The sequence below is a fragment of the Pristis pectinata genome, chromosome 28, assembly GCF_009764475.1.
Source record: "Pristis pectinata isolate sPriPec2 chromosome 28, sPriPec2.1.pri, whole genome shotgun sequence".
NCBI lineage: Eukaryota > Metazoa > Chordata > Chondrichthyes > Rhinopristiformes > Pristidae > Pristis > Pristis pectinata.
Window position 1 is genome coordinate 5,464,033 of NC_067432.1, and position 25,530 is coordinate 5,489,562.

General features: G+C 38.5%; 1 protein-coding gene across 1 annotated transcript in view; it reads left to right on the forward strand.

Moving 5' to 3' along the window:
• The window catches only part of iqch (IQ motif containing H), a 105,430-nt gene that overhangs the window by 10,410 nt on the left and 69,490 nt on the right, over positions 1–25,530 (forward strand). The window contains 7 exon segments of the mRNA XM_052040366.1: positions 1,060–1,176; positions 11,626–11,746; positions 12,822–12,959; positions 15,647–15,861; positions 22,663–23,214; positions 23,858–23,924; positions 24,629–24,712. Coding sequence (XP_051896326.1) covers positions 1,060–1,176; positions 11,626–11,746; positions 12,822–12,959; positions 15,647–15,861; positions 22,663–23,214; positions 23,858–23,924; positions 24,629–24,712 — 1,294 coding nt within the window.

A 25,530-nucleotide genomic window follows, 5' to 3' on the forward strand; every position in this document is an offset into this window, starting at 1 on the left:
AAGCAGAGTTTATGCCCCTTCATATATGAGCATATATAGTTGGGTCAGTGGAATGGATATCTAGTTTGAAATTACTAAAGAATACCAAGAAAGTTGCAGTTTCTCACTGTAGGAATCATATACATAAAGCACTTTTTAAGATAATGAAAGATTAAGATTTAGTCTATGTGCATAGGCTCCAGACTCAATCACTTTAAAATTTCAAAACTGAGATTGATTTTTTTTAATAGGTGATGGTATGAGGAGTTATGGAATCATAGTGGGTAAATGGAGTTGGGATAAAGATCAACTATAATCTAATTGAGGATCCAAATGGCTAATTCGTGTTCCTATGTACCTTTGGGTTAGATAGGATAGGGAGATCAAAGGAATGCATATAATGTAGAATTAAGTTAGATGTCCAAAACTGTTCCTTCACAAATGGTTGATGATCTGTATAGCAAATTGCTGGCTTGTATGGTAAGTGCAGATCTTCAAAAGAGATGTGCAAAATTTTATATCACTGCCCATAAATGTTCAGTGGATATTGAAGAATGTATCTCCCACTTGCTACAGTATGCTTTTCTGGAACAGGAGTCATTGAGGAATTATCCCTGTATTTATCTTGCGTTTTTTTTCCATCTTTGCTTCTCCCAGGAGATTACATTGTGGAAGATGTGGGGGAGAAGGGGTTGTGGGTTGGGCTGGGGGTGAGGAGGTGATGTGGGGTGTGATGGCAGATAGTAATCATGTTTTGCACCAGACAATTAGGATATTATCTTTATTGGCTTGTATGTTATAGGGTGAACATAAAGAAAACATTAACATAACACAGAGCAGAAAGTAAAAGTCTCCTGGAGAAAGATTCAGTCAGCTGTATACAAATGTAACTCACACAATGTGCTGGAGGAACTCGGCAGGTCAGGCAGCATTTATGGAGGGAAATAAACAGTCAATGTTTCGGATCAAGACCCTTTGCCTTGTGTAACTTTCCTTTTTGTACTACTAATAGATCATTTACAAGCAAACAATTCGTGCATAAGTACATTTCAATCAACTACTCTCTCATCTTTTTAATAGCACAAGTTGGCCATGGATATGAAGATTTTGCACGATCCAACCCACCCAAAGAACAGGAGTGTTTTCAATGAGAACTATGGGCTTCAACTTCCTGTTATTAGGAGCACAGTGCCTGAAGTAAATATAGAATTCCATTTAATATTATGACATTTGACAGTGATGGGATTGATACAAGTTATTGAAGCATGCATATAATTTGTTTACTGATGCTGTTTTTTTTTCTCTTGACTTCTAAAAACAATTGAACAAACTGTTAAAACTTGACCTATTCTGTAACGGTTTTAAATGGACATGAGCCCCAGTTGGTACACGAAATTCATGTTCTTAGTTCATTAGATTCAGAAATCTCTGAACGATATTGATCCCCATTCATTACACTGATATTTGCTAGTGTCTGCAGAGTTAGGCAGTTCTATCCAGGATACTTCATTGTGCTTCAGCGTCTCAGTTCCCTGCTTCTCTCTGTTATGCCAGGAATCAATGCTCTTGGAAAATATATCATAGTCCTGTGTGCTATTGAGGATGATGAAGGTCCTGCATCATTGCTGAAGATGAACAGCAAGCTCTCCTGATGCCCTATGGACCATTCCCTTTGGACCATGGAGAGTGTCCATTCAAGCCAACAATTCAATGTCATCTCCACAAAAGCATATCACCTGAAGATTTATTTAATCTGTGCCACTAAAAATGAAATAATTGATCATTCATTTCAGTAAAACTTGTGAATTCTTGTTCTGTACAGTACAACACAACACAACAGCTGTTGAGTATGACTGTAATGTATTATATGTGAAGCATTATGAGGTGTTTTTGGGAAACAAGGTAAGGTGCAATATAAATCCAAGGCTTTTCTTATTGTGTCTTGCCCTGACACTCTCACACAGAAAAAGTGCACCTTTTATATTTTCTCTGTGCATTCAACTTTTTATGATTACAACTAATCATAAGTGTAAAGATTTACATTAATAGTAGTCACAGTTAAAGTCTGTATTGTCTAATGAAGACGTATTTGTAAAAGGTGCATTATTTCAAGGGAATAGCCATCTTGCTGGATCAATTTGCTGGGAATTACAGCTCTGTTTGATTATTTTGTATGATTGCTTTTGAAGCAACCTTGAATAGGGTACCTAAGAATATAAGAAATAGAAGCAGGAATAGGCTTGCTTTAAGTCTGAGAGTTGTTGGCTCTCGCAGCTGAGGGAGGCTTGGAGTGTGCCCTGTTTGAGTCGTAAATGTTTGAGATTTACTGAAGGCCCAACTAGACTTCCTTTCTCTGAACCTTTTCCATTGTGAACCTTGAGGATAAGCAATACTGAACAGTGCGTACAGATGCTTTGGACTCCAGTGTGAAGCGGTGCTTCACTAGTGAACTTATAACAATTGTGCTGTAAATATTGGGTGGAGTTGGGTTCTGCCAGCTCTTTTGGGGGGCTTCTGCATTCAGATCACTCCTGCCACCACCTGTCTACCTAGACTACAAAGTTTGAAAGACAGGCAGGTATGCCAACCAACATGAAACATAGCTACAGTCAACCTAATGTATGGTGATCAGGTCTGGACACAACTCTTTAGGAGAAATATGAAGTCTTTGGAGATGTTGCAGAGGTGATTTACTAAAATGGTTCCAGTGTTAAGGAGCCACAGTTACATCAACTAGGGGAAGCTCGTTGGCTGAGGGATATGGGTTAAAGGTGTGGTTTTAAAGATCAGGTCATAGATCAGCAATCATCTCAGTGAATGGTGAAACATGTCCAAGGGCTAAATGACCCACTGCCATTCCTATGTTCTCACTTGGAGCAGAGAAGACTTAAGGATTATAAAATAAAATAGGGACCGCCTGCAATGGCTAAATGGTTGATAACCAAAAGATTAATATTTAAGATGAACAGCAATAGAACAAAGGGCAGCATAAGGCAACTCATTTTTACAAAATACACAATTAGGATTTGGAATTCACTGCCTGATGGGTAGTGTTTGCAGATTCAATAGTAGCCTCTTTGGATAAATGCTTGAAGGAAAAGAAAGTTTCTTGAATATGGGGAAAGAGCAGGAGAGTAGGATTAAATGAAACTAGTTCTTCAAAAAATCAAGTACAGACTTGAATGGCCAAATGGTCCTTACTAGTGTGTACAGTACTAGTGCATGTATGACTTGTTTTGTTGGGAAACTAAGAAAGGACACAATAATCTTTAATGCAAACTTTAATTTTGTTAGTCTGTAGATTGTAGAAGGACAGGTTTGCTAGTGACAAAAATAGAAACCAATGACTTCTCTGCTACTGTTCCAAACCTCAACTCTCTGGAACTCTCTCACCATATTATTATGTGGGTTGTGTTGTGCTGTGGGCTGTGTAATTGTAGCGAAAACCCTAACATGGGATGCACAGAATTCAAATTGTACCTGGTCCCCTGAGCGGAATTGGTGGGTTGGGATAAATGCCTTTCTCTATTCTACAATAAGTGCTTCATGTGGTTAGCTTCTTTTGGAATGAAAGGACTGACTGTTCTATTGCAGAAAAATATGACAATTATTTTGGGCTTGATTTCAACAAAGCCATGGAGAAGTTTTAGTTTAATGACGACATCTGCAACACAGATGAAAGTCACTTGGTTTTCAGGCTGTTACTTGACAGATTCTTGGCAACTGAATGAAACTTTGGCAACTGAATGCATGCAGCTCAATAAATGAAAAATCGTACTGTAAAATGAGAAAATATGGGTTTTAGTAATTAGAAAATCTAAAATGCCTTTACACCTTCACATTTCCTCTCCTGTGCCTACTGCACATAAAATTGGACTGAAACTTGGTTTTGAAGATTGGGTCACAAGCTTTGACAACTCAGTGTGCAAAGCTCAACCACTGCAAAATTACATTAAAGTGAGAAAGTGGAGGAAATATACTGCTTCTTTTATGATCAATATTTTAAATGCATTCCTTAAGGTTCCTTCTGGATGGAACTTAGAAAAAGAAATAATTGACCAGGAGAAATCCCAGCACTATATTTCAACTTTCTTACCCATTGAGCATATTGTCAGACAGGGGCTAACTCCTATGTGAATATTTAATGCGCATATCTTAAACTCTGACATTTTAAAACAAATGGGTTGATGCGGATGTTAAAATGTGCCCAGAGGAACTTGGTACAAATGTATTGAAATGTGCCAATGGGAAAAGTGCCCTAGAGTGATTAGAGAAATTGCCCCCTCTACTCATATTCTAAATTTCCTCATTAAAACAGGTATTTCTTTCCTCTCAACTGCAACAACCAGCTGTTTTCAGCAAATAGGTGCTGGCATAATTTAAGTGTGTATGGGGTAAGGTCAAAAGAAGTAAAATACCCTTACATGTTAACTCTGATCGATTTATCACTTAACAAGGAGGCATGAGTGATTAGCCTTGTTAAGGATGTGTTGAGGATTACAAATGACTTGTTAAAGGTCAGTGGAAATGATTGCAAAAATATTACAAGGAGATATATATAGAACATAAATCCTAAAGTGCTGCTCTGTTTGTTGCTAGTCAACAGAAGGAAAGGGGGCATCACCAGAATACTAACAAAGGTGATTAATGTAACAGAATTTTGAGTCCCAGAGTATCACTGCCTGATATAATACAGGATAAAGGGAGGTGGTGCTTGCACATGGGATAAAGGACTAACAACACAGTAAAAATGAACTATCCGAGAGACAGAGCCTGATATACCAAACACAGATACACAAACACCCCAAAGACCATAGCACGAGAAGGTTTAAGTTGTGCTGGCGTTGCTGTGACTGAGCAGTATGAACTAATCTACCAAAACTTGGCAGGACTGCAATGTGAATAGGAGTGAAATGGTGTTATTCAATCATTTGGATGAGCAATAGCAAATTAAACACCCATTATCCACCATCCAGTTTACCTCTTCACTGACTTGGTTGGCTAATTTGATATTGGGTGTTTAACACCATTGCCCAAAGTCTCTGCTGCCAGAGGCCATTCAGTTGCCAATATATGACATTTCTGCAGTAAGTTATGATGTTGTTCTGACTACAATTGAAATTATTACTGATTTCTTATTTTGCAAAACTACATGTAAGTAGGCTTTAGGAGCCAGAGCCAGCACCAGTAGCTATTAGAGTTTTAACCAGATTTCTAACTTCTGCAAAGGGTAGGACACCATTGGTAGTATGCATCTGCCATTTATCTAAGTATGTTTGCAACTCATTTTCAGTCCTTATTCCTCCCAGTTTATCATTGTGTACTTGTATACAGTCTGTAGCAGTTTTTCAGAGTCCCTATAATTGCAAAAGACAAGGTGGTGAGGAGTTGCTGAGTCGTTAGGCTAGCTGCCTATACCTGCATTAATCACTGACGTACATTTATCAGTGCCAGAAGCGCTCTTCCCTTGAGTTGCTAAGGTCCTAGAACTTTCTGAGGCATTGCTCAAAGCTTCTTTTGTAGTTCTTCATGGTGACATTTGACTGCTGCTGACTTCACACTTCCTTAACTACTTTGTTTCTGCATATTTTGTCCCTGCTGAGACAAGCTCCCAGTGATATAAACACATCTAAATGCGATACATTGAACCTTTATGAAGTCTAGGAACCTTCAATAATTGACCACGATTTTAAAGGTGATCATAATTGAGTATTGGATTTTTGACGAGGAAGGTAAGCAGGTAGGAGGGCATTTGTGAAATACCCTCTGCTGGTGTTTCCTGATTAATAGAAAATTGCAAATCTCTACCCCTAATTCATGAAAAAGAAGCCAAGGGAAACACACAAGAAGCTCCATGAATATTATTATTCTTTGAGGGAACCTCAGACCAATATACCTTGCACTAATTGAGAAGGGGTGGATAAAACAAAAGTCGTCCACCCATCACTTGTCTTCAACCAGCACTTTTGTCAGCAGTGACTGGTGCTGTCTCCACTGTTTCCACATTCGCATCACTTTCTGTATGTTGTCAGGTTTCTGTACCTATGCTGTTGATGGAAAGCAGATGTTAATGGTTGCAGCTGTTTTAATCTTTTGTGTGCTGCACACACTGCAGACAATTTGGCCTAGAAGTTCAGTTGGAACTTGTTTTTTTTTTCAGTGCCACATGTTTAAAAAATCTTTTTTTTTTTATCTTGAGTGGAATGCAATTGGGACCATTTCTGGGTTGAATACCAGCACACTGGAAATTCAACTGGTCCCAATGCATCCTTGTACTCCTGACCTGATTTCTGTGCCAGTTGCATATGGGTTGAAAGCATTCCTCCCATGTAACTGATACAGAAATTTCTTATGCAATATTTCTTTTGGAACATTGTGGAGAAGATTAGACAAATTTGGGTGGGAGTGATCATCATTATTCTTTACAGCACCTTGCTGGTTTGGGATTGGGATCAAGGTGCCACACTTTTTTTTAAGTCCAATACACTTCCTATCCTAAGGGACACAACCCTCCCACAGGGCACCAATCTCCCCTCCCCACCCCACGTCACCTTCTGATCTCGCTCTCTCGCTCTGAAGCCAGCTCCACCCTTTAATCTTCCACCTGAGCCCCTCCTCCGCAATCAACAAAGGCCAGCAGTGGAACACCCTTCCTCGGCCCGACTAGAATCATAGAGCAATACAGCATGGATGCAGGCCCTTCAGCCCAACCGGTCCATGCTGACCGCGGTGCCTACCCAGCTAATCCCAATTTCCTGCGTTTGGCTCATATCCCTCCAAGCCCCACCCCTCCATGTTCCTATCCAAGTGCTTCTTAAATGATACTATTGTACCTGCCTCAACCACTTCTTCTTGCAGTTCATTCATATACTCACCATCCTCTGTGTGAAAATGTTGCCCCTCAGGTCCCTCTTAAATCTTTCCCCTCTCACCCTAAACTTATGCTGCCTAATTTTGGACTCCCCTTCCCTGGGGAAAAGACTGTTACAATCCACCTTATCTATGCCTCTCATAATTTTAAACACTTCTATAAGGTCACCCCTCATTCTCCTATGTTCCAAGGAATAAAGATCTAGCCTGATCAACCTCTCTCTATAACTTCAGCCCTCTAGTCCTGGAAACATCCTCATAAATCTTTTCTGCACTCCTTCCAGTTTAACCACATCTTTCCTATAACAGGGTGACCAAAACTGTACACAGTACTCCAAATTTGGCCTAACCGACGACTTGTACAGCTGAGCTCATGAACCTGACTCTAGGTATCAGTCCTTGGCTAATCCCGCTACCAACCCTCCCCCACTTTCAACTGAACTGGTTTCACAAAAAAGTTCACTTTTTCTAGTTACTAAAATTTGCAGCATCTCATCTGTAGATGAAACAGTCCTTGATGCCACACCAAGGGTACCAACTAGGGTGCAATAGAATTTCTTGGCACTTGTTTTCTCTGTGGTTGGAAGAAAAGGAATGGTGAGTACATTGATGCAGTGTTTTACAGAAAATCCTTTCCTATTATGGCCACTATATCATTGAAAGGCTTACCATTTGTAAGAACCAGCACCTGTACAATATGCCCCCTTCTGCTGTGCCTCTTTATAGCTTAAAATAACAGCAGTGTATGATATCTCAAGGTAGTTTCAGTTTTAGAAGTGTATTTCTCTTTTAAGTAACTTTTTAGTTAGAAACAATTTTAGTAATTCTACCTTTATTGTCCATCATTTGAAATATTGTCCCATGTTGACATATAAGGTTTTGCCTGTAAGTATAATAAGTATAAACACTTACACACTCCTAAACATATCCATCATTTCCAAAATAAAACGGACTGAATTTGAAATTGTCATTCATTTCTTTGTTTCATTTTTTTTTAATATCTTACTAGAAGTATGAAGACTTTTGAAGACATATTCATCTCTATGTTGGTATTATATCTCAATGTTAAGCTACAGTATTGCTCTTCTGAAATGTGACCTGTCACGAACCAGCAACAAAAGAAACACACTGAGCATGATTCAGTGTTAAAAACTATTTTATTAATCACTACTTATGACCATACGTAAAATAAAAGTAAAAATGTTAGTATGTTAGAATTCAAAAATGTTAAACCTTGAATGTTAACCCCAAAACTAAACTCTTCGTGTGTGTGTGACAAAGTCCCAAACACCAAGTTCAGGAATGGTTCTTAAAGTTCAGTTCCGCAAGCCATAAGGTGAAACATGAGCAAGGGCTTCTTCAACAACCACCATTGTCTGAAGATAAGATGTAGATGTAGAGAAACAGAGAGAGAGTAATTACGAAGTCCAAATGTTCCACGATGGAACCCAAATGACACTTCAGTGTTTACTCGGTAGTGACTTCCTCACCCCGAAAAGCATCCGAATCGTGGTCGTCCACACAAATACCTGTTTCCTTCTCCAGGTCAGCAACAAAGTGAACTCCACCGGATTACTTCCAAGTTCCATACATGGATTTCAGTGGCAGACACAGTTATTGTTTCTCATCCATCGATAGAGAAAACTAGCAGGCTGGTGTCTCTCTCCCTTCTCTCCCTCTTCTTCTGACTTCTTCAACAACATCATTACGTCCTTTATCTTCTATTGACGTAAGCACGCCGCACGCACGCACGCACACACACACACACACACACACACACACTCTATCTAAAAGGGACATTCACTGAGTCCGTAACAGACCTCATTCGTATAACTTTGAAGTTGTTATAGCCTGACAATATTTATAAGGCTGATTTCTCAGACTTCAGTTTTCTTGTAAGCAAACCAACAAGATTTCAGTTTATATCCAAGTTATTAAGCCCAAGTTAGGAAATATTTTTATTTGTAACCATTTGTAAGTACTATTCTTGTGAATGAGTACTGTTATTGCACAGCCAGACTAACTGTGTTTTCATCTTTTATATTGGTTAAGTAGCTCATCAGCTGCTTGAGAAATGTGAAATGAGATTATTACAGGTGTATCATAATTGGTAATCTTTCTTGTTGTTCCCATTAGCAAATTCGTGTTGCACAAATTCAGCCACAGTAAAATCAGGATGTGCTCAATTCTGATTATTAAATACTGCCAAAAATATGATTATTCACTCTTTGAGGAAAGAAAGGAAAATATTCCCCAATGTATAATATCATCCGAAGCTTGGCTAGTGGTGCTGTGCGTAAAACAAACCATGCTATTAGAAGGAAGATTATTGTGAAGCAGCACTTAGAGCTGTCTGCTGCAGGCCTTAAAGTGCAGTAAACAATACTTTGTTGGAGTGAACTTAACAAAACTGGAACTGTGGATGATTTTATCCTGGTCTTGTTGCCGCTTGTATTTGACTTATGCACTGTTCATATCCTATCCTATAGTTATTATAATGAGCGTGGTTCCCTTAGAACTGATAAATTTTTCAAAGAAGTGGCCAAATTGCCAAAATAATTTTGGTCATTTAAGAATAGGATGATTGCAGTCTAATCACTTAAGAATCATATATTTTTCACATACACACTTGTCATAATGGGCAACTTTGAAAGCTGGGTTTGTAGAGCTGCAATTTCCCTCTCTTACTGTATATGATTTTTCACACTATTAAAACCATTTGACTTCTCTATAAGCAGATATTACTCAGAAACGTCACTCTAATTCTCTAGAATATACTTGGAGGTTTTTTTCTTGAGGTGCTAGCAATGAAAGGTCTTAGTATGCATTTAAAATGGAGGGATGAAAATTGTGATTGTAAAGTAAAATCAGTATCTGAAGAACACTACTAGCATGTACCCAAATACTGGTAATGTTATTTACCAGCAGCCATTGTGCATAAACATACCTTGGCTCTATTTGTTTTAATTTTTGGTACTTCATAACAAAAACTGCAGTCAATATTTATGGATTGGTCCTCTCGTATGTGATCTAGCATGTGTCTAATCCATTAGGTTTTGGTTGCACTGCAGTAATTCAAAAATTGCATTCAGAAAATCTTTACAAGAAATACACAATTAATACAGTGTCATAACAAAAATTGGAGATAGTTGCCAAGACAGAGCTAAGGAACAGATGACTACAATCAGTATACTCTCAACCAGGCATTGGGAAGTGAAGGTCACCCCCATCTCTTATGACAGAAGAACATTTGTTGGTAAACAAATTAATCTTTCTAAAGGTCACCATTTGTTTAAGTTTTTATCCAGCGCTTGTCATCTGGAATATAAGACAAGTCTGTCATTCAGCCACGCAGGGTGCAACAGAAACGTGCTGCATGGATGCAGTAATGGTGTTCTAGTATGTTTCAGCATTCTTCAGTATCATGGTGCCTGATTGGGATGCTATGGGCTGTTGGTTTACAGCTGTCTGTGGGCATGATAGAGGTCCAGCTATGAATTACAATAAGATAGGTCCGTACTTTCTGACTGGTACAAGCTGGACTTCTGCCTGGAACTGACATTTTCAACATTATCTGCCAGCACACATCTTTTTTTTTGCTTTTTCACTCTCTTTCACTTTATTGCTACCTCTGCTTTTTTTTAAATTCTCATACAACAGCACCTGAAATTTCAATAAAGTTCTGCATCAAGTATATTCTGTAGGTGATTTATGCTACGTCATCAAAGCAGCCACATTTCCTTCAAACAAGTAATGAAATGGTAACTGTTTGCTCATTTGAATTCAAGTTTCCAAATTTGTCCCCCATAATATTGTTATTTCTTACTGGGCATTTAACATTTTACAGTCCCCAGAGAAAAGGGTGGCAAACATGTGCAGCAACCATTCCTCTTACAGAGTTGCTGTGATTGCTAATTTTTCTTGCGTATTACCAGTCATGGTACTTCAAAATAATCCTCTGCATTTGAAATCCAGAGCAACATTTCTAAGATAAGTCTGGTGATAAAAGTGCTTGAAATAGAGGAGTACTGCCTCTGCACAAAAAGAGTTTAATTAGATAACACATTTCTTGATGTTTACTGGTAATCTTTTTATAGTTGTAATGTGCACTATCATCTTCTTCAACCTCATGCCCACAGAATTTAATAACTGTATTCTCCTGTACTACAAAGGGTTATTTCAGACAGCGATTCGTTTTCCTGTAGCTGTTAAATGGAATATTTTAAATTGGTGGTTGCCAAGTTCAAGGAAGTGAAGAGAATAGACCAGTTATTCTATTTTTATACCGTTCCATTTTCCATATGCAAGCAGGTATAACTGTGCCTCATAATAGCACCCCCTTCCTTACTTTCTTTTTATTATATATCAAGAAGAATGCAAGAGTACAATAAACTAAGGCTCCTTCATTATCTCCCAAGCAGGCAGACCATAAACAGAAAGCTGCTAAGAAGCACTAGTGTATGTGGATGATTCTTAGATATGCTTGACAATCATTAATATTAATCTATCATGTACACATTATCATTCTGATGGGGTGCACGTCCATTTACTGGAATGACCAGATGTGAACTGACAAAACTTAAAATATTTGGTATATTTTCACATACATAGCAATTACAAATAGAAAACCTTCCAAATGAGCTATTGATTTATGGCTCATTAGTGTGCAACTCTAATGTTTACTGCCATGATGCACATGTAATTTCATTTTAAAAGTTTATAGTTAGTGTCTCATAAAATGAAAAGAAAAACTCATACATAACTTCTTTCCAACAGGCGCCTTTACAAAAGCTTGCTAAAGGTACAACAGTTTCCCAACTCACAGTTTTGCCTTCTTCCCACCGCCAAGATCCATCTCTCCTTCCTGCATTTGTATCTGAAAAAGATGCAAAGAAAGGTCAGTAATTTTGCAGGAGATCCCAGGATGTTATGGGCAATGAGGCCAGGTAGAAGCAAGATCTAGGTTGGAGCTGGATGACTCTGTCATTATGTGCACATTCACTAGCAGGCAGGTCAATGGACCTAGCATTTCCTGGTGTGGTTCATTCAACCTTCTTCAGTAGCTTGGATACACAAATCAACAATTGACTCCTCCACAGCAGAGTTAACATGTAATTATGCCATCTTCTGAGCTGGCACAATTGGTGTCCTAATTCTGACCTAGATGAAGATTGGGTGATTTACATCTTCTGAAAAGTTGGCCTCATCTCCCTGAATCCAGTAAGGAAACTTGGATAACTATGCAATGTAATTTTATGTGTTTATATTTTTAAAAATTATGCTTTTAAAGAACCATTATTTTGTGATGGACTGTTTGGCACTAAGCAATGTTGTATTTTAATCTGCAATAATTCAGTGAAGCACTTTGAAAAATGAAGGAGAGGAGCATAGGTTAGTAGGCATGGAGAAGGGCAAGCAGAGAATAGACTTGGTGAAAGGAACTATGAATTGTTTATAGAATGTTTAGATGAGAGGGAAGTGGGAAAGGTAAAAGACAATGGATGCCAAATCATGTGTCTGTCAGCTTCAACATTGCCATTTTCCATGGCCATACTAATCACCATTTCTGTGGAAAGGTCATTTCCCTGTTGAGTGAACCTAGAGTGAATGTGCCCTTTATGACTTGCTGGCTGCATTTAAGTAGGGCCCAATTTCCACTAGCACTTTAACCCTCACCACCCCGCTCCCCCCCCCACCATTCCTCATCAGTCAGATGCACAGTGTAGGAGTGGCAAGCATTTTACCATCAGAGGAATCATTTTAATGATATCTAGGCACTGTCTTGGAACCAAATGAACAGACATGACCGAATCTGTAGGCCTATCTGTCTGGACTGAGATTGTACCTATTATTACAGAGGTGAAGTCCGGAATCTGCCTCATGCCACCACTGTATCTGGAACATGCTGTTCTGCATCAGAGTTATTCTGCAATTTTCACATTTGTCATTAATGATATTTTCTTCCCTTCTAGGTATTTTGAGTTTGACTGAACGTGGCCTAATTCCTCAAGCAGCCGGGTTGACCCTTGACCCACCTCCTATCCAACACAAAGTGGCAATTATTCACGATAGCCAAGAGAAATACAGAAAGCCACCTCCAGAAATATATGGTAAAAGAATGCTAAAGACAGTTCTTCCTTTTTCATCTAAACTTCAACCAGGACATTGCTTGGTGTAGAATTAAAACTAAAACTAGTGCACACAGGTCGAGAGGTCCAAGATGGTTTGAGTCCATGCAGAGATAATGGATCTTGTTCACGAAAGCATTTGAGGCCTTAAGGATAACATTGGTGCCTCTGGATTACTCCTGATTGTTTTTAAGTTCCCTCTCTTGATTGATTGATTGTATGTACATATGTGTATATGTGCATGCATGTCTACATTGGAAAAACACTCTATTTGGCTCATTTGTAATATCTACCTTAGTTTAATGATCTGTCAAGACTCACTGTCTAGGCTCACACACAAAGAAACCACAAGCAAAGTGCTGAAGAGGAGCTGGAATCTTTGAAATCATTCTCATCATTATTAAAGCCTTCAGGAGAATGGAATTAAAAATACTCAAAAGAAAGTAATTTTACTGAGATCTGGAAAAACAGTTGTTAGGCAAGAAAGAATGAAAAGAAATACAGTACAGGCTATTTTTATTTTGCAATTCATTCATCTAATGTAGAATCTTGCAGCAGTAAATAGTGGATACGTTGTGAGGAACTGCAGAATGTGATGTATGTCCTATAAGTAACCTGGCTCATGAGAAGGAAAGTCATGGATGAGTTAAGGTCAGTGTTGCAAGTAGGATATAAATCATTATCCGATAGGTCTATGTAACTATTCTGTTTAGAGTATACATTAAAAATTAATTGGGTAGTGAAGTTAAAAAAAGACTAGTTTGCTGGTGCACTGTATTCCTTTGGGCATTGGTTTCAATGTGGCTGGTGGCAGTGCTAGCCCTAGTTATTGTATCATGGGGTAAAGATTGAGAATGTTTACACTTTCAACATTCCCCTTAAACAATTCTCAAAGGAAAAATAGTCTCAATAATTAGAATGTAAAGTCATGTAATTTTTATGAGTATCAAAAGTACGTGTTCCCATAGTTACAGCTAGAAAGGAAGAATTTACATATCACCTGTTAAGTTCTCAGAAAGTGTCAGACTGCTTCATGAACAATTACTTTTTTTGCAAATGTAGTCACTGTTTTATAGGTAAGTACCATAGCTGATCTGAATGGAGCATAGTCCCATGAATTAAAATGTAAATTAAGTAACAACTCAGTTGGTGTGTTTTTGGTTGTGTTGTTTGGGGGATAAAGGTTACCCATACCACTGGGAAATCTCCTTGTTCTTCTCTGAATAGTGCCATGGGATTGTTTACATCAACCTGAAGAGGGCTAACTCATTTGAAAGACAGCACTCCCAACACAGAGCATTCTCATACTGCACTGAAGTGTCTGTCTAAACTCTATACTTAAGTCTTGAAGTAAGTTCAAAACAATAACTTTGTGACAAAGACAGATATGTTACTTGCTGAGCTAGATCGATATTTATAATGAATTTTGTGTTTATTAACTGGAAGGAAATGCTGTGAAATGGAATACCTTGCTATTTTGAGCATTTAGTCACAGCTCATTCTGATCCACCTTGCTCACTTTTGAAATTCACCTGTCACCAGGGTACTAGTCAATGTTTCCTTTTCATGGGAAATGTTTAAAAAAAATTGCATCCTACAAACATGTTGATAAATACTTCCCCGATGCAAGTGTGCACTGCAGACTCCTGATGTAGTTTGGAAACGCATGATAGTTTCCTGCTGCGGTAACATTCATTGCAATGGGAAGAACCAACCCCAATGCATATGTTGTGTTCAGGTCATTGTGCACCAATTGTCATAAATGTATCTTGCGAAGCAAATCTTCGAAGATTATATTCAGTTACAGGTACACGAGTAAAAGCAGATGTGCTCAAAACACTTTGGGGTTGGTTGCACTTGCATTTATCGAATCCTTACATCCTTCTTTTCCACATCTGGAGTGGGTTCATCACCCCCTAAAAATATCTTCCCTTGCCTCTAAATTGCAATGTTAACACTAACAGCAACCAAAAGCACATTCTAACAAAGTCAATTACTCTCTGGAGCTGAATGAGGCAAAGGAAACATTAAAACAGTAAAGGTGCCCTTTACAAACTTATTCCTTCTTCCTTTGTCAACAACTCCTATTTATATAATGCCTTGACACTAATAAAATATCCAAAATGTTATCAATCAAAATTTGACACTGAGCCACAGAAGGTGGTGTTGGACCAAGAAAGTTGAAGAGGAGATGTACACGGAAAAGTAAAAAGGCTTAGCGAAGGAATTATAGAGTTTAGTGCCAACACAACTGAAAGTATGGCCACTAAGTAGTGGAACAATTGAAATCATGAATGCACATGAGGCCATCATTGGTGGAAGATCTCTTCAAGGTTTAAAATCCAAGGGGCTTGCCTCAACCAGATTTGGGTGTGTGATGTTACTTGTATAACATAAATAAAACTTGCAAACCCACTCTTTAAAATTATATTTACATATTTAATGAGTATAGTGCTATTATTTGGACCCAAATGACACAGTATAATCTTAACCTTAGTGAAATGGTACAGAGTCACATGGACTATTTTATAAATTCAGAATGCAAGGCTCCATCTGTGATCTGTGGTTCAGAAAATTTGATATAATGTTTTTACCTTAAAAATCATTGTTTATCACCACCAAATCTAACAGAATTCTTCTAAAATTAAATTGTTGTTACTGGTTTCCAGGTTCTTATCCCCAAAAATCATACTACATAGTGATTAGTGAGTCCAGTACTGATGAACCAAAGAATCCAGACAGGCTGAGTTCCAGACCACTAGTAAAGAGGGACACTGTTACTCCTGCACCTTCGATCATGACAACATCTTCAACTAAGGACTTCAATGCAGCTCCACGCCTGCTTGATAAAGAAATGGTCCCATATGACTTTCATGAGCCAAAGGTATGGAAAGCATTGTGTGGAGACCACAACACCATTGTGTGTAGTGTAAAAGTGTCTTAGCACAATTGATCATAATCAAGACACCACATTGTACTTCAATATCCTAGGGCAGGGAAGGAAAATCAGATACAGTTCCAGTTGTTCATTGCTATCAAATGCTTTCCCTAGACCTCCCATGAGCCCACCTACCTACTATAATGAGCACATGGGAGGACATTGGGTGAGCATTGATCAAAACTTAAGAAAATTGCTTCTATTTATCAAGCATAAAAATTGTTTGCCTTTGTGAATAAAACTGTAAAACAAAGGTTGTTTTTAAAAGGAACCGGTTTATCCCATCAACAACCTTATATGGTAGACGTTACCGTGATAATGGTCAGTGAGATAAGGAAATGGGACTGGAGGAAAGTATTGTGTGGTCAATCCATATAAAGTAATACTGTGATGACAACATCTGGCACAAGCAACTGAAGTGTTTTGATGGAAGTACAAGTGCAATCATGAGAACCCTAAGAGTGGATTATAGTTTGAAACACATATTTCCAATCATCTTGTCTCTTATCAAATATTGCAGTCTTCTGTACCATTTGGATTGGATCGTCTCCTGTAACACATATCAGACTAGAAATTGATGTACGCCCTAAAAGGTGCTCTTCAGGTCCTTGAGTTTGCTGCTGCTATTACAGTAGCCTATGGTCAATGCCCATTTTCCTTTGCATGCTGTGGAACAATACTGGATCCAGGGTTTAGTTGGGTGAGTAGTTGGGGACTGATCAGACCCATGTGGAAACTAGAACTTCACTCTAGGGTTCAGAGAATGCAGGAAGTCAGGAGAACAGATCAGTGTGTTGGTGCCTTACTGGGTGGAAAAGAGAGTGTAGAGAACTTTAAAGATGAGGATGCAGGTATTTCAGTTTAGCTGAGTTGAGCCCAGCCCAAAGTATCATTAAAAGCTGGTTCCTGCAGCAACTACTGCCAGATTAATATGGCCTAATTTACCTGCCAATGGTTTGATGTGCAGCTGATGTGAAGGTTGGGTCAGATGCATGGGTGGATCTTGACTGCAAGTGCCTAGTTGAATATCTGGCACAATTCCACCCAGAAATGGTTGTAAATATTTTCAACTCTAGAAAAAAAAGTCTAACATCAGGTGCTTAGAGCTGAGAAAAATATAGTGCTACATAGATGAATTTGTGGGTCAGAACCTTTCATCATTTAACCGGTTCACTAACGTTATTGATTCAAAGTTTATCTTTTTTGGTGCTCTGTTGCTGGTCTATTTGGCCAAGGTCTTGAGAGGATGAATAGAAAGTGAATTGATGTAAGAAACAAAGGAAAAGCACTCTTGTGCCTCCAGAAGCTGTGAATGGTATTTGCTATCATTTTTCCAGGGTTGAAATGTCTAATACCAGAGGGCATGCATTTAAGGTGAGAGGGGAAAAGTTCAAAGGAGATGTGCGGGGCAAGTGTTTTACACAGAGAGTGGTGGGCGCCTGGAATGCGCTGCCAGGGGCGGTGGTGGAGGCAGATACAATAGAGGCATTCAGGAGGCTCCATGTGTAGGAAATGGAGGGATATGGACATTGTGTAGACAGAAGGGATTAGTTTAGTTGGGCATTTGATTACTAATTTAATTAGTTTGGCACAACATCATGGGCTGAAGGGCCTGTGCCTGTGCTGTACTATTCTCTGTTCTATGCTATAAAGTATTCAAGCTGATAAGGGGCATATTATGATGTTAGTGATTGGAAGAGTGGTATTGTTTGTGTGGAAAGCTGGTGTAGAGAACACATTTGAGTCATTTACTAAGTTGCGTCTTATTCATGAAGGCATTTTCATATGAAATATATCATCATATTAACATGAATTGCTGACTAATGGGTTTAATGGGTTTTCCTTGTACTTTACAAAGCATACAGTGAGTGATGTTTAAAAATTAATTACTAATTGAAGCAGTTGATATTCCAGTTTCCTGCTTTCCAGCATACAGTAACCAAAAATAAAGTAGTAAAATAATGTTATTTAAATGAAAAGATATGTAATTATACCAACACCATTTTTCTATCGGCTGTATTATGGGATCTAGCTCAAGAGGTCTGAAACTTAGTCCAATGAAGTTTATACCTATGAGCCGGTTGTAATCATTAGATTTAAAACCATTGTTTTGTTTAATTTACCATGTCCTTTGCACTGTGGAGAAAGTTTACTGTAAATCAATAAGTAGGAAGGTTTTTAGCAACGTTTACAAGAAAGATACAAGTGGCGGTTTGATGGGATGGGTGATTGAAAGCACATTAAGGAGGCATGATTTCTGAATGTTGTATGTTTGGAGAGTACTTTCAAATTACTTAATGCAAACTACAATTGCATGGCGATTCCTGGAATATCACAATCCAAAATTACGGGAAGTTGGAAAGCCAATAGCTGTCAGGTTATCAATTATGACTTCAGCACCATAATTTGTGGTTAAATTTTTGTTGTGGTATAGTGGATGCTCTGCAAAAACAATATTTACACTATAGAATCATAGAATGGCAGGGAACAGAAGGAAGTTATTCCCCCCTTTTTGATGAAGTTATTAAATTAATCGCACCTCTTGGTCTCCACAACTTTATAATTGTTTCCATTCAAGTATTCATCCAATTCTCCTTTTAAAGATTTTAGTGCATTTGCTTCCCTTGTTTTTTCAGACAATGCATTCACTGGAGGTCAGGTGGAATATCACACAGGTAGTCACTGCCACATCTTCCTTGAGGCAATATCAGTGTAATATTAGCATTGGTTATGACATTGTCATTCAGCCACATTTCGATCACAGTAACCGGAGAGAATAACCTAACAAAGGTTGTATCATTCACAAGTGTTAAAATTGAATCATGTCTCAAAAATCAGTGGATGGTTCACAATTCATTGAGAAGAAATTAAATACCAACATTTCCCCAAATAATTATTCATAAGAGACATTAAACTAAGCTATTGAAGAGTAAAAACAGAAGATTTAAATGCTGAAAATCTGAAAGTGCTGTGGATGCTCATCAGGATGGGGAAGGGTTATTGACCTGAAATTTTAACTCTGTCTCTTGTCTCCACAGATGTTGCCTGACTTGCTGGGTATCCCTAGCCTTTTCTGTTTTCATTAAACCAAGCTACCTGTTCCAATTCTGCAGCTGAATATTAAATATCCTGTAAGAAAAGTGAAACACTTTCTCAGTGTCACTATATACACAAGTCAATCAATTAAATATCCATCTCTGTGGCAACGGAATAGCGCCTGTCGTTATCCTTAAAAACAAAAATCTCCCCACAAGTATTTACCAGAGCATCCATATCCTTTATTTCAAAGTGATTTTGAATCCATGAGTCATTAATTATAATTTGAGGAATTTCAGACAGCTAACCATGAGGTAAAAAGAACGGATTGTAATTCACATTATAATAATTTTACTGAAGGGAAAATAAAGATTGGGACATGAAATGAAGAAGGTGACCTAACATTTGCCATTGACCAGTTTAAAGTCATGGAATTAAAACATTATTCTGAAACAAAGATTTGCATAATTATAATTTTTTTTCAGGGACAGAGATGTTGTTCAACAGTAATTATGGAACAGTAACAGTATGGAATCAAAAATACAGTTACACATCATTCAACAAGACAGCATTTTCAGCATTTTTTTTTAATTAGTGCTGTCAAAAAAAGTCTTGTTCCTATGCAGAATGTGCTGATGCAGGCTTCACAGATGCAATCAACTTTGGAATAAATTCCAATTTAATACTGCATCAAAAGTTGAAATTCACATCAAGTCATTGATGATAAGTTGATTGCATTTGCAAATACTGCAGCATCATGTACCAGGAGCAGGGTATCACTGAGAGCAACATGTGACTTCCCACTTTTAACAGTATATGTGCAGAAGTTGGAGTTTTGTGCAATAGTGCCAGAGAACACTGACAGCTTTGACGTCATTGCAACTGCAAATTCAGGTCATTTTGTGCTTGTCAGAAATTGTCTGCCACATTCAAATACATAGCATGACTTGCTTATATATGAAGTGCTTTGGAACTTTATCTAGGATGTACGATAATGTGTCTCCTGCCAAATTAAAGCTAGAAAGGTACTTTGCAACACCAAGAGAAAACTTGAACTCTTTTCCGTAAATGACAGTTTGTACTAGTTCAATTATTTAATATAGATCAGAGATTTATAGATTGACCAAAAAGTGTTCAGGGTAGGTATTTGGAGCAAGTTCACAGGTTAGGCATAATCTCCAATTCCCCATAACAAAGGTGTCAAGAACTAGAGAACATAGGTTTAGAGTAAAAGAGAATAGGTTTTGGAGATGGGGGAGTGAAGTCTAAGGAAGAATTTATTAATCCAGAGGGTGGTTCGAATCTGGGAATGCACTGCCTGTTACAAAACATTTATTACAATATGGTTCAAATCCAATCAGTATGTTCAAAGTTGTTTTATTTATATGTTTAGTAAAAAGAACAAATGGTTTACACTATTCAAGTAAGCACAGTTCTCAGTCTTACTCTGCTGTTCCTGGCAACAGCAAATATACGGGTCTTCGATAACCTTGGACACTACTCAGCTACAAGTGCAGTTTGAGGCACAGTCTGCTCAAGCAATCCAGGGAACAAATAGTTCTTCAACAGAAAACCAAACAATGCTCTGACATCCGTTCCGCTGTTCCAAAGCCCAGGTAACAACAAATGTAGTCATATCGCGGTTAGCGTAACAGTTTACAGCACCAGCGACCCGGGTTCAATTCCGGCTGCTGTCTGTAAGGAGTTTGTACGTTTTCCCTGTGTCTGCGTGGATTTCCTCCAGGTGCTCTGGTTTCTTCCCACATTCCAAAGACGGACAGGTTAGGAAGTTGTGGGCATCCAATGTCAGTGCCGGAAGCTTGGCGACACTTGCAGGCTGCCCCCAGAACACTCTATGCAAAAAATGTATTTCACTGTGTGTTTCAATGTACTTGTGACTAATAAAGATATCTTATTATTGTCTCAGTTTTGGGCCTTGGTACCACTTCCAACTCCAGTCCAATGAAGTTCTATCAATTGTAAAATCTCCTTTTATAAATATGTTCAAACAAGTTCCTGTCATGTGACTGGTACTTCCTCTACTTTGGTAGAAGTCACTTAATGAAAAAAGGTCTGGTACCTTTCTTAATTGATGGCTCATGAAAGAAACCATGCCAATGTGTGACTTTGAAACGTGTAAGTTTTGAAATTGCAATTTTGCTAGCAAGTCATTAATAGGAGGGAAGAAGGGAGTTTTCTGTTCATCTGTAAGTCGAGATGCAGCCACTTCATGGATCACAGAGCAAAGCTCACTCCAGTCCAGTCCATTTTAGGACAATCCTATTGCATCAGTGTCAATTTCCCACAACAGCCATTATGATCTCCCCAGTGGTGGGCAGTTTAGTGATTTTTGTTTAAATGAATTGTGCCATTCAATTTCTGGAGTCAAAAAGCAAAAAGCTACAGATGCTGGAAACCTGAAAAAGATGAAGTTTGAAAATGCTGAGCAGGTCAGGCAGCATGTGTGGAGAGAAAAACAGGAATGGTCATCAATCTAAAATATTTACTCTCTCTCTCTCTTTACACATGCTGCCTGATCTGCTCAACATTTCCAGATGACTTTATTTTTATCCTGGTCTCTGGAGTCTGTTCCATTAGATCTCATCGTAATTTCATACCTAGCTTTCACTTTGCACCCTGCAGAAAGATAACGTTCATGCAGTTAGCTTGAACTGGTGTTGAAATTAGCAGCTATGTGACAAGTAAGATAATGTTTATTCCTTTGTAACACACACCAACAGCCTAAAGAAGATGGACACAAGGAGTACAAATAACAGAAGGGGCATTACATAATTGTGTTCATCAAGAAAAAGGAATAAATAAAAATGAAACCATAAAGGGACCCTGCAGGAATGCAATAATTCAACTGAAATTTTGTCAGCCAGAAATCCTGACAGATGACCAAGAACGTAGATAACTGGAGTAGTGAACATGGATCTGCCACTTAGGTCATTGTCTGGATTGTGTTCCTCCTCAACTGATGGCTCCAAAGAGAACCGCCAGCCAACAGAATTGCACTGGTCAGCATGTTCTTGACTTCTGTGCATTGTATTGTGTTCAGGAGTAATGAACCCAAACTGAAGACCCAGATACACTTTGTATCTGACTCCTCAACCTTATGCCAGCTGTGATAAATGTAGTGTGTCTCCATTCATTTGATTTTAGTGTTTTAATTGATTAATTTTGGTTTTAAATGCATTTATTATTTTACATTAAAAATATTTACATATATTTCAATTGTTTTTAAATGTTTCCAATTCATAGACAGTTGGAAACGAGAAGACATGCGGTGGCATCAGCTGTCTGAAGGCCATAGGGATGGTCTGTGATTGGGTGTTTTGTGGATAGGGCATCTTGCTTTGTCACCTGATGCCCAATTGCCAATCGTGGGATGGCCACAGCAGTGAGGTCCAGCTGCATTGGTCGGGTAGGGCGCATTTAGTGCAGCCCTGGGGACTGGTAAGATGCCTGCTTGGTTAAGCACGATTTGACACCATTTGTTAATCTATAGCCAACTTCACATTGAATTGTTCGGTTTTTAAGCTGATTTGGTTGCAAAAGTACAAACTACATATGAGAAGATGAACATATTTCATTGATGAATGGAAAACCTGAAGGGTTAATGGTGTATGATGATGCAATAATTTACTTTGACAATTAGTTCATAACGGTTAAAATCAGGAAGTGATTGCAACATTTTTTTTCTTGCAGGAGTTTCAAGTGGTGCCAGTTCACCAACCCCAAGAATTTCCACGAGCTTACTATGTTACTATTTTCAATGGCAGAATAGATTACACGGCTCCAGACTTTTTGGCTTTCAAACAACATTACCAGTTATACTGGAGACACATCTTTTCCTTCTTGGAATATCTCGAGATGAAGCTAAGAAAATACGATGTGCCAGTTGCTGTAGTAGAAGGCCAGAAGCTGGCAAAGATTTCAGTTGTTTTTGATATTGATTCACAGCCCACATGGGAGGTACTGCTTCCTGCACTGAAAAATAAAGACTTGGTAGAAGAGATTGTCAAGCGTCCAGGCCAGCAGTACAAGGGGCCAGATGGCATGGAAATAGCAGCCACAAAAATCCAAGCTATCTGGAGGCAGTACCGAGCCAGGACCAAGTACCTCGTGTCTCTTCGCCAGAAGTGGGCAGCAGGTGTTATTGCCATCTCCTGGCTCATGCACGCTCAAAAAGCACGGGTGAAGAAGACCCTAAAGCAGTCACGTCAGAGACACCTGGAGAATTTTCGCAGCAGGGCCAAGGTGTGTGGAGCTGCCAGCTGTTCTGCCAGCCCTCACTCTCCAAATATCTCCGCCTGAGCGCTCCTGTAAAGCTGTTCCCACATTGCCTTTCTATGCTCTTGTCTGTGAATCATATTTCATCCATCATCAGAGATGCAGCCGTTGAGGCTGCAAAGTCTGTCACTGATTTTTTTTTGCCTGAAAGAATGACTCTGTCTTTTCACCACTTTCACTCTGAATATTTACACCATCAGGAAAATCAATCTTAAAAGTTTCCCACCCGCAGTCGACAAACAGCATTCTGAATTTGTTTGAGAAGCTCACTCTCCGACTACAGCACACTCAGTACTTTATAGTACTGTATTTACTTTTTGCAGACAAGTGTGTTAATTAATGCTTACTTCACTTATGTTTAGTTTCTTTTTAATTCATATTCCATTAATTAAGCAAAGCACACTCTACAATCTCTCTGCTTGGAATACTACTAGTGCATCATGTAGTGCTAATTAAATTAATTGGGGAAGATGTTTTAAGTATGTAATTAAATCAATTAATATAATTTATGCCTGGCTTGGTCTGACTGACTAAAGTGGAGCAGCTGAAGTTTAACTTGATGAATCTATTACAGCTTCTGTCACTGATCAATGCTCTTCTTGATTCCTAGCATCTGGTAGCCAACTGGAGTCGCATCAAGGCCTCCAGGAGAACTATTATCCACATCCCATCATTAGGTATTGCACTTTTTTTGCCTGCAGATTCATCCACAACCTCTATTACCCACCACATTACAGGTCCTTGATTGAGTTCAGGAAGCCCCCTTGTTTTGTTTCAAATTGGTCTCGGTAGGAAGATGTTCTTCAGATGATGAGAGTAATAACACAGGCCCTTGCTCAAAACAGCATTTAATTTCAGGATTAAGCAAATAAAGTCATTACACCGGCCCTGTTCGGATGAGAGGTGATTTGCTGTAATTCACTTTCATTTGTATGAAATGGAAGCTGAAAGGCTATGCTGAAATAGCAGATAATGTTTTCTATCTGTCTTTAATGATATGAGAGTTTGGGCTCACGCTTGTTGTCATGTTAAATCAATAAATGGGGAATCTTGCTATATGTTGGGTTTAATCAAATGTGCAGTCAAAATGATAAGCTACATTGTCTGAAATTATTTAGTTCTAATTACTGTCAGATGGGAATCTTTATTTGCACTTAAGGCGAGGGGGTTCTAGTGCTGACAAAAGGAATGCTGTGCCATGCTAAATAATTAAGAAGCTGAATAGTGGGCTCTGTGCTTAAATAATCTGCTGCTTTGAGTAAATTAGCAGAAGCCTAGCAAATTAATTACTTTTTATTAATTCAGGGAATGAAGAGTGTTTAGATTGAACAAGCATTCATTGCCTATTTTTATGCCAGTTTTTTGGTTTTGTATTTCCTAGGGTATGCTCAGTGGCTGAGATCTACTGTGCCTGATATAGATACTCAGCAGAACCTACAGATGGGAAGGTTATGTGACATCAGGGGTGAGTGCAGTCATTGCCCAGTGTTCATAAAGGTAGTTTTGACTAATTACTGGTACGCTCAAGGACAAGGTAACATTACTGCTGTGACTCCCCCACTCCCTGGGCCATCGTACGGCTAAACAACGTTGTTTTCTGTACTTTGATATGCTTTGTTAATGTCACAGCAAAGAGATATGTTAACTGTAAACTTCAACTTTCCCAAGGGATGAAAAAAATGCTGAAAATTGGAAATAGATACAGCGTAACAATAGGAAACTGACAGAAAATCCATCAGCATCCGAGACTAAAAACAGGTTAACATTTTGGGTGCAGATCCTGCATGCTTTGTGCTTAGAGCAGTTCTTCTTTAATTTTGATGTCGCAGTTTAGTTAATGCTAAATGCACGTCTGGGTAGTTGTATCTCAGTGTGGTTGTGATCATGTATAATATTGTTGTAAATTGTACAATAATTCTTATGCTGTTTGTGTGGAGAATTGGCAGAAGGCAGAGACTACAGAGGAATATTCTTAATGGACACTCTTGCTTTGTTTCTGAATTGATATATAGCTTGCCATTCAAAGGCTCTGCACACTTGCAGATATGACCATGATGATCTCTGTAAGATGAAACTAATTTGATAACTATACACAGTAAATTTAGAATTTTAGGCATTGTGATAATGATTCAACATAAGATTAATTATCATCCTCAGCTCAGTGGCAGAACCCTCAACTGTGTTAGGACAAGGGTTTATAGTAATCCATTTGTAGCCAGGGAGTCATCCGCATTGAATTCTGTTCTCACACTCACACTGTTACCTCTACTTCCCACGAGATGT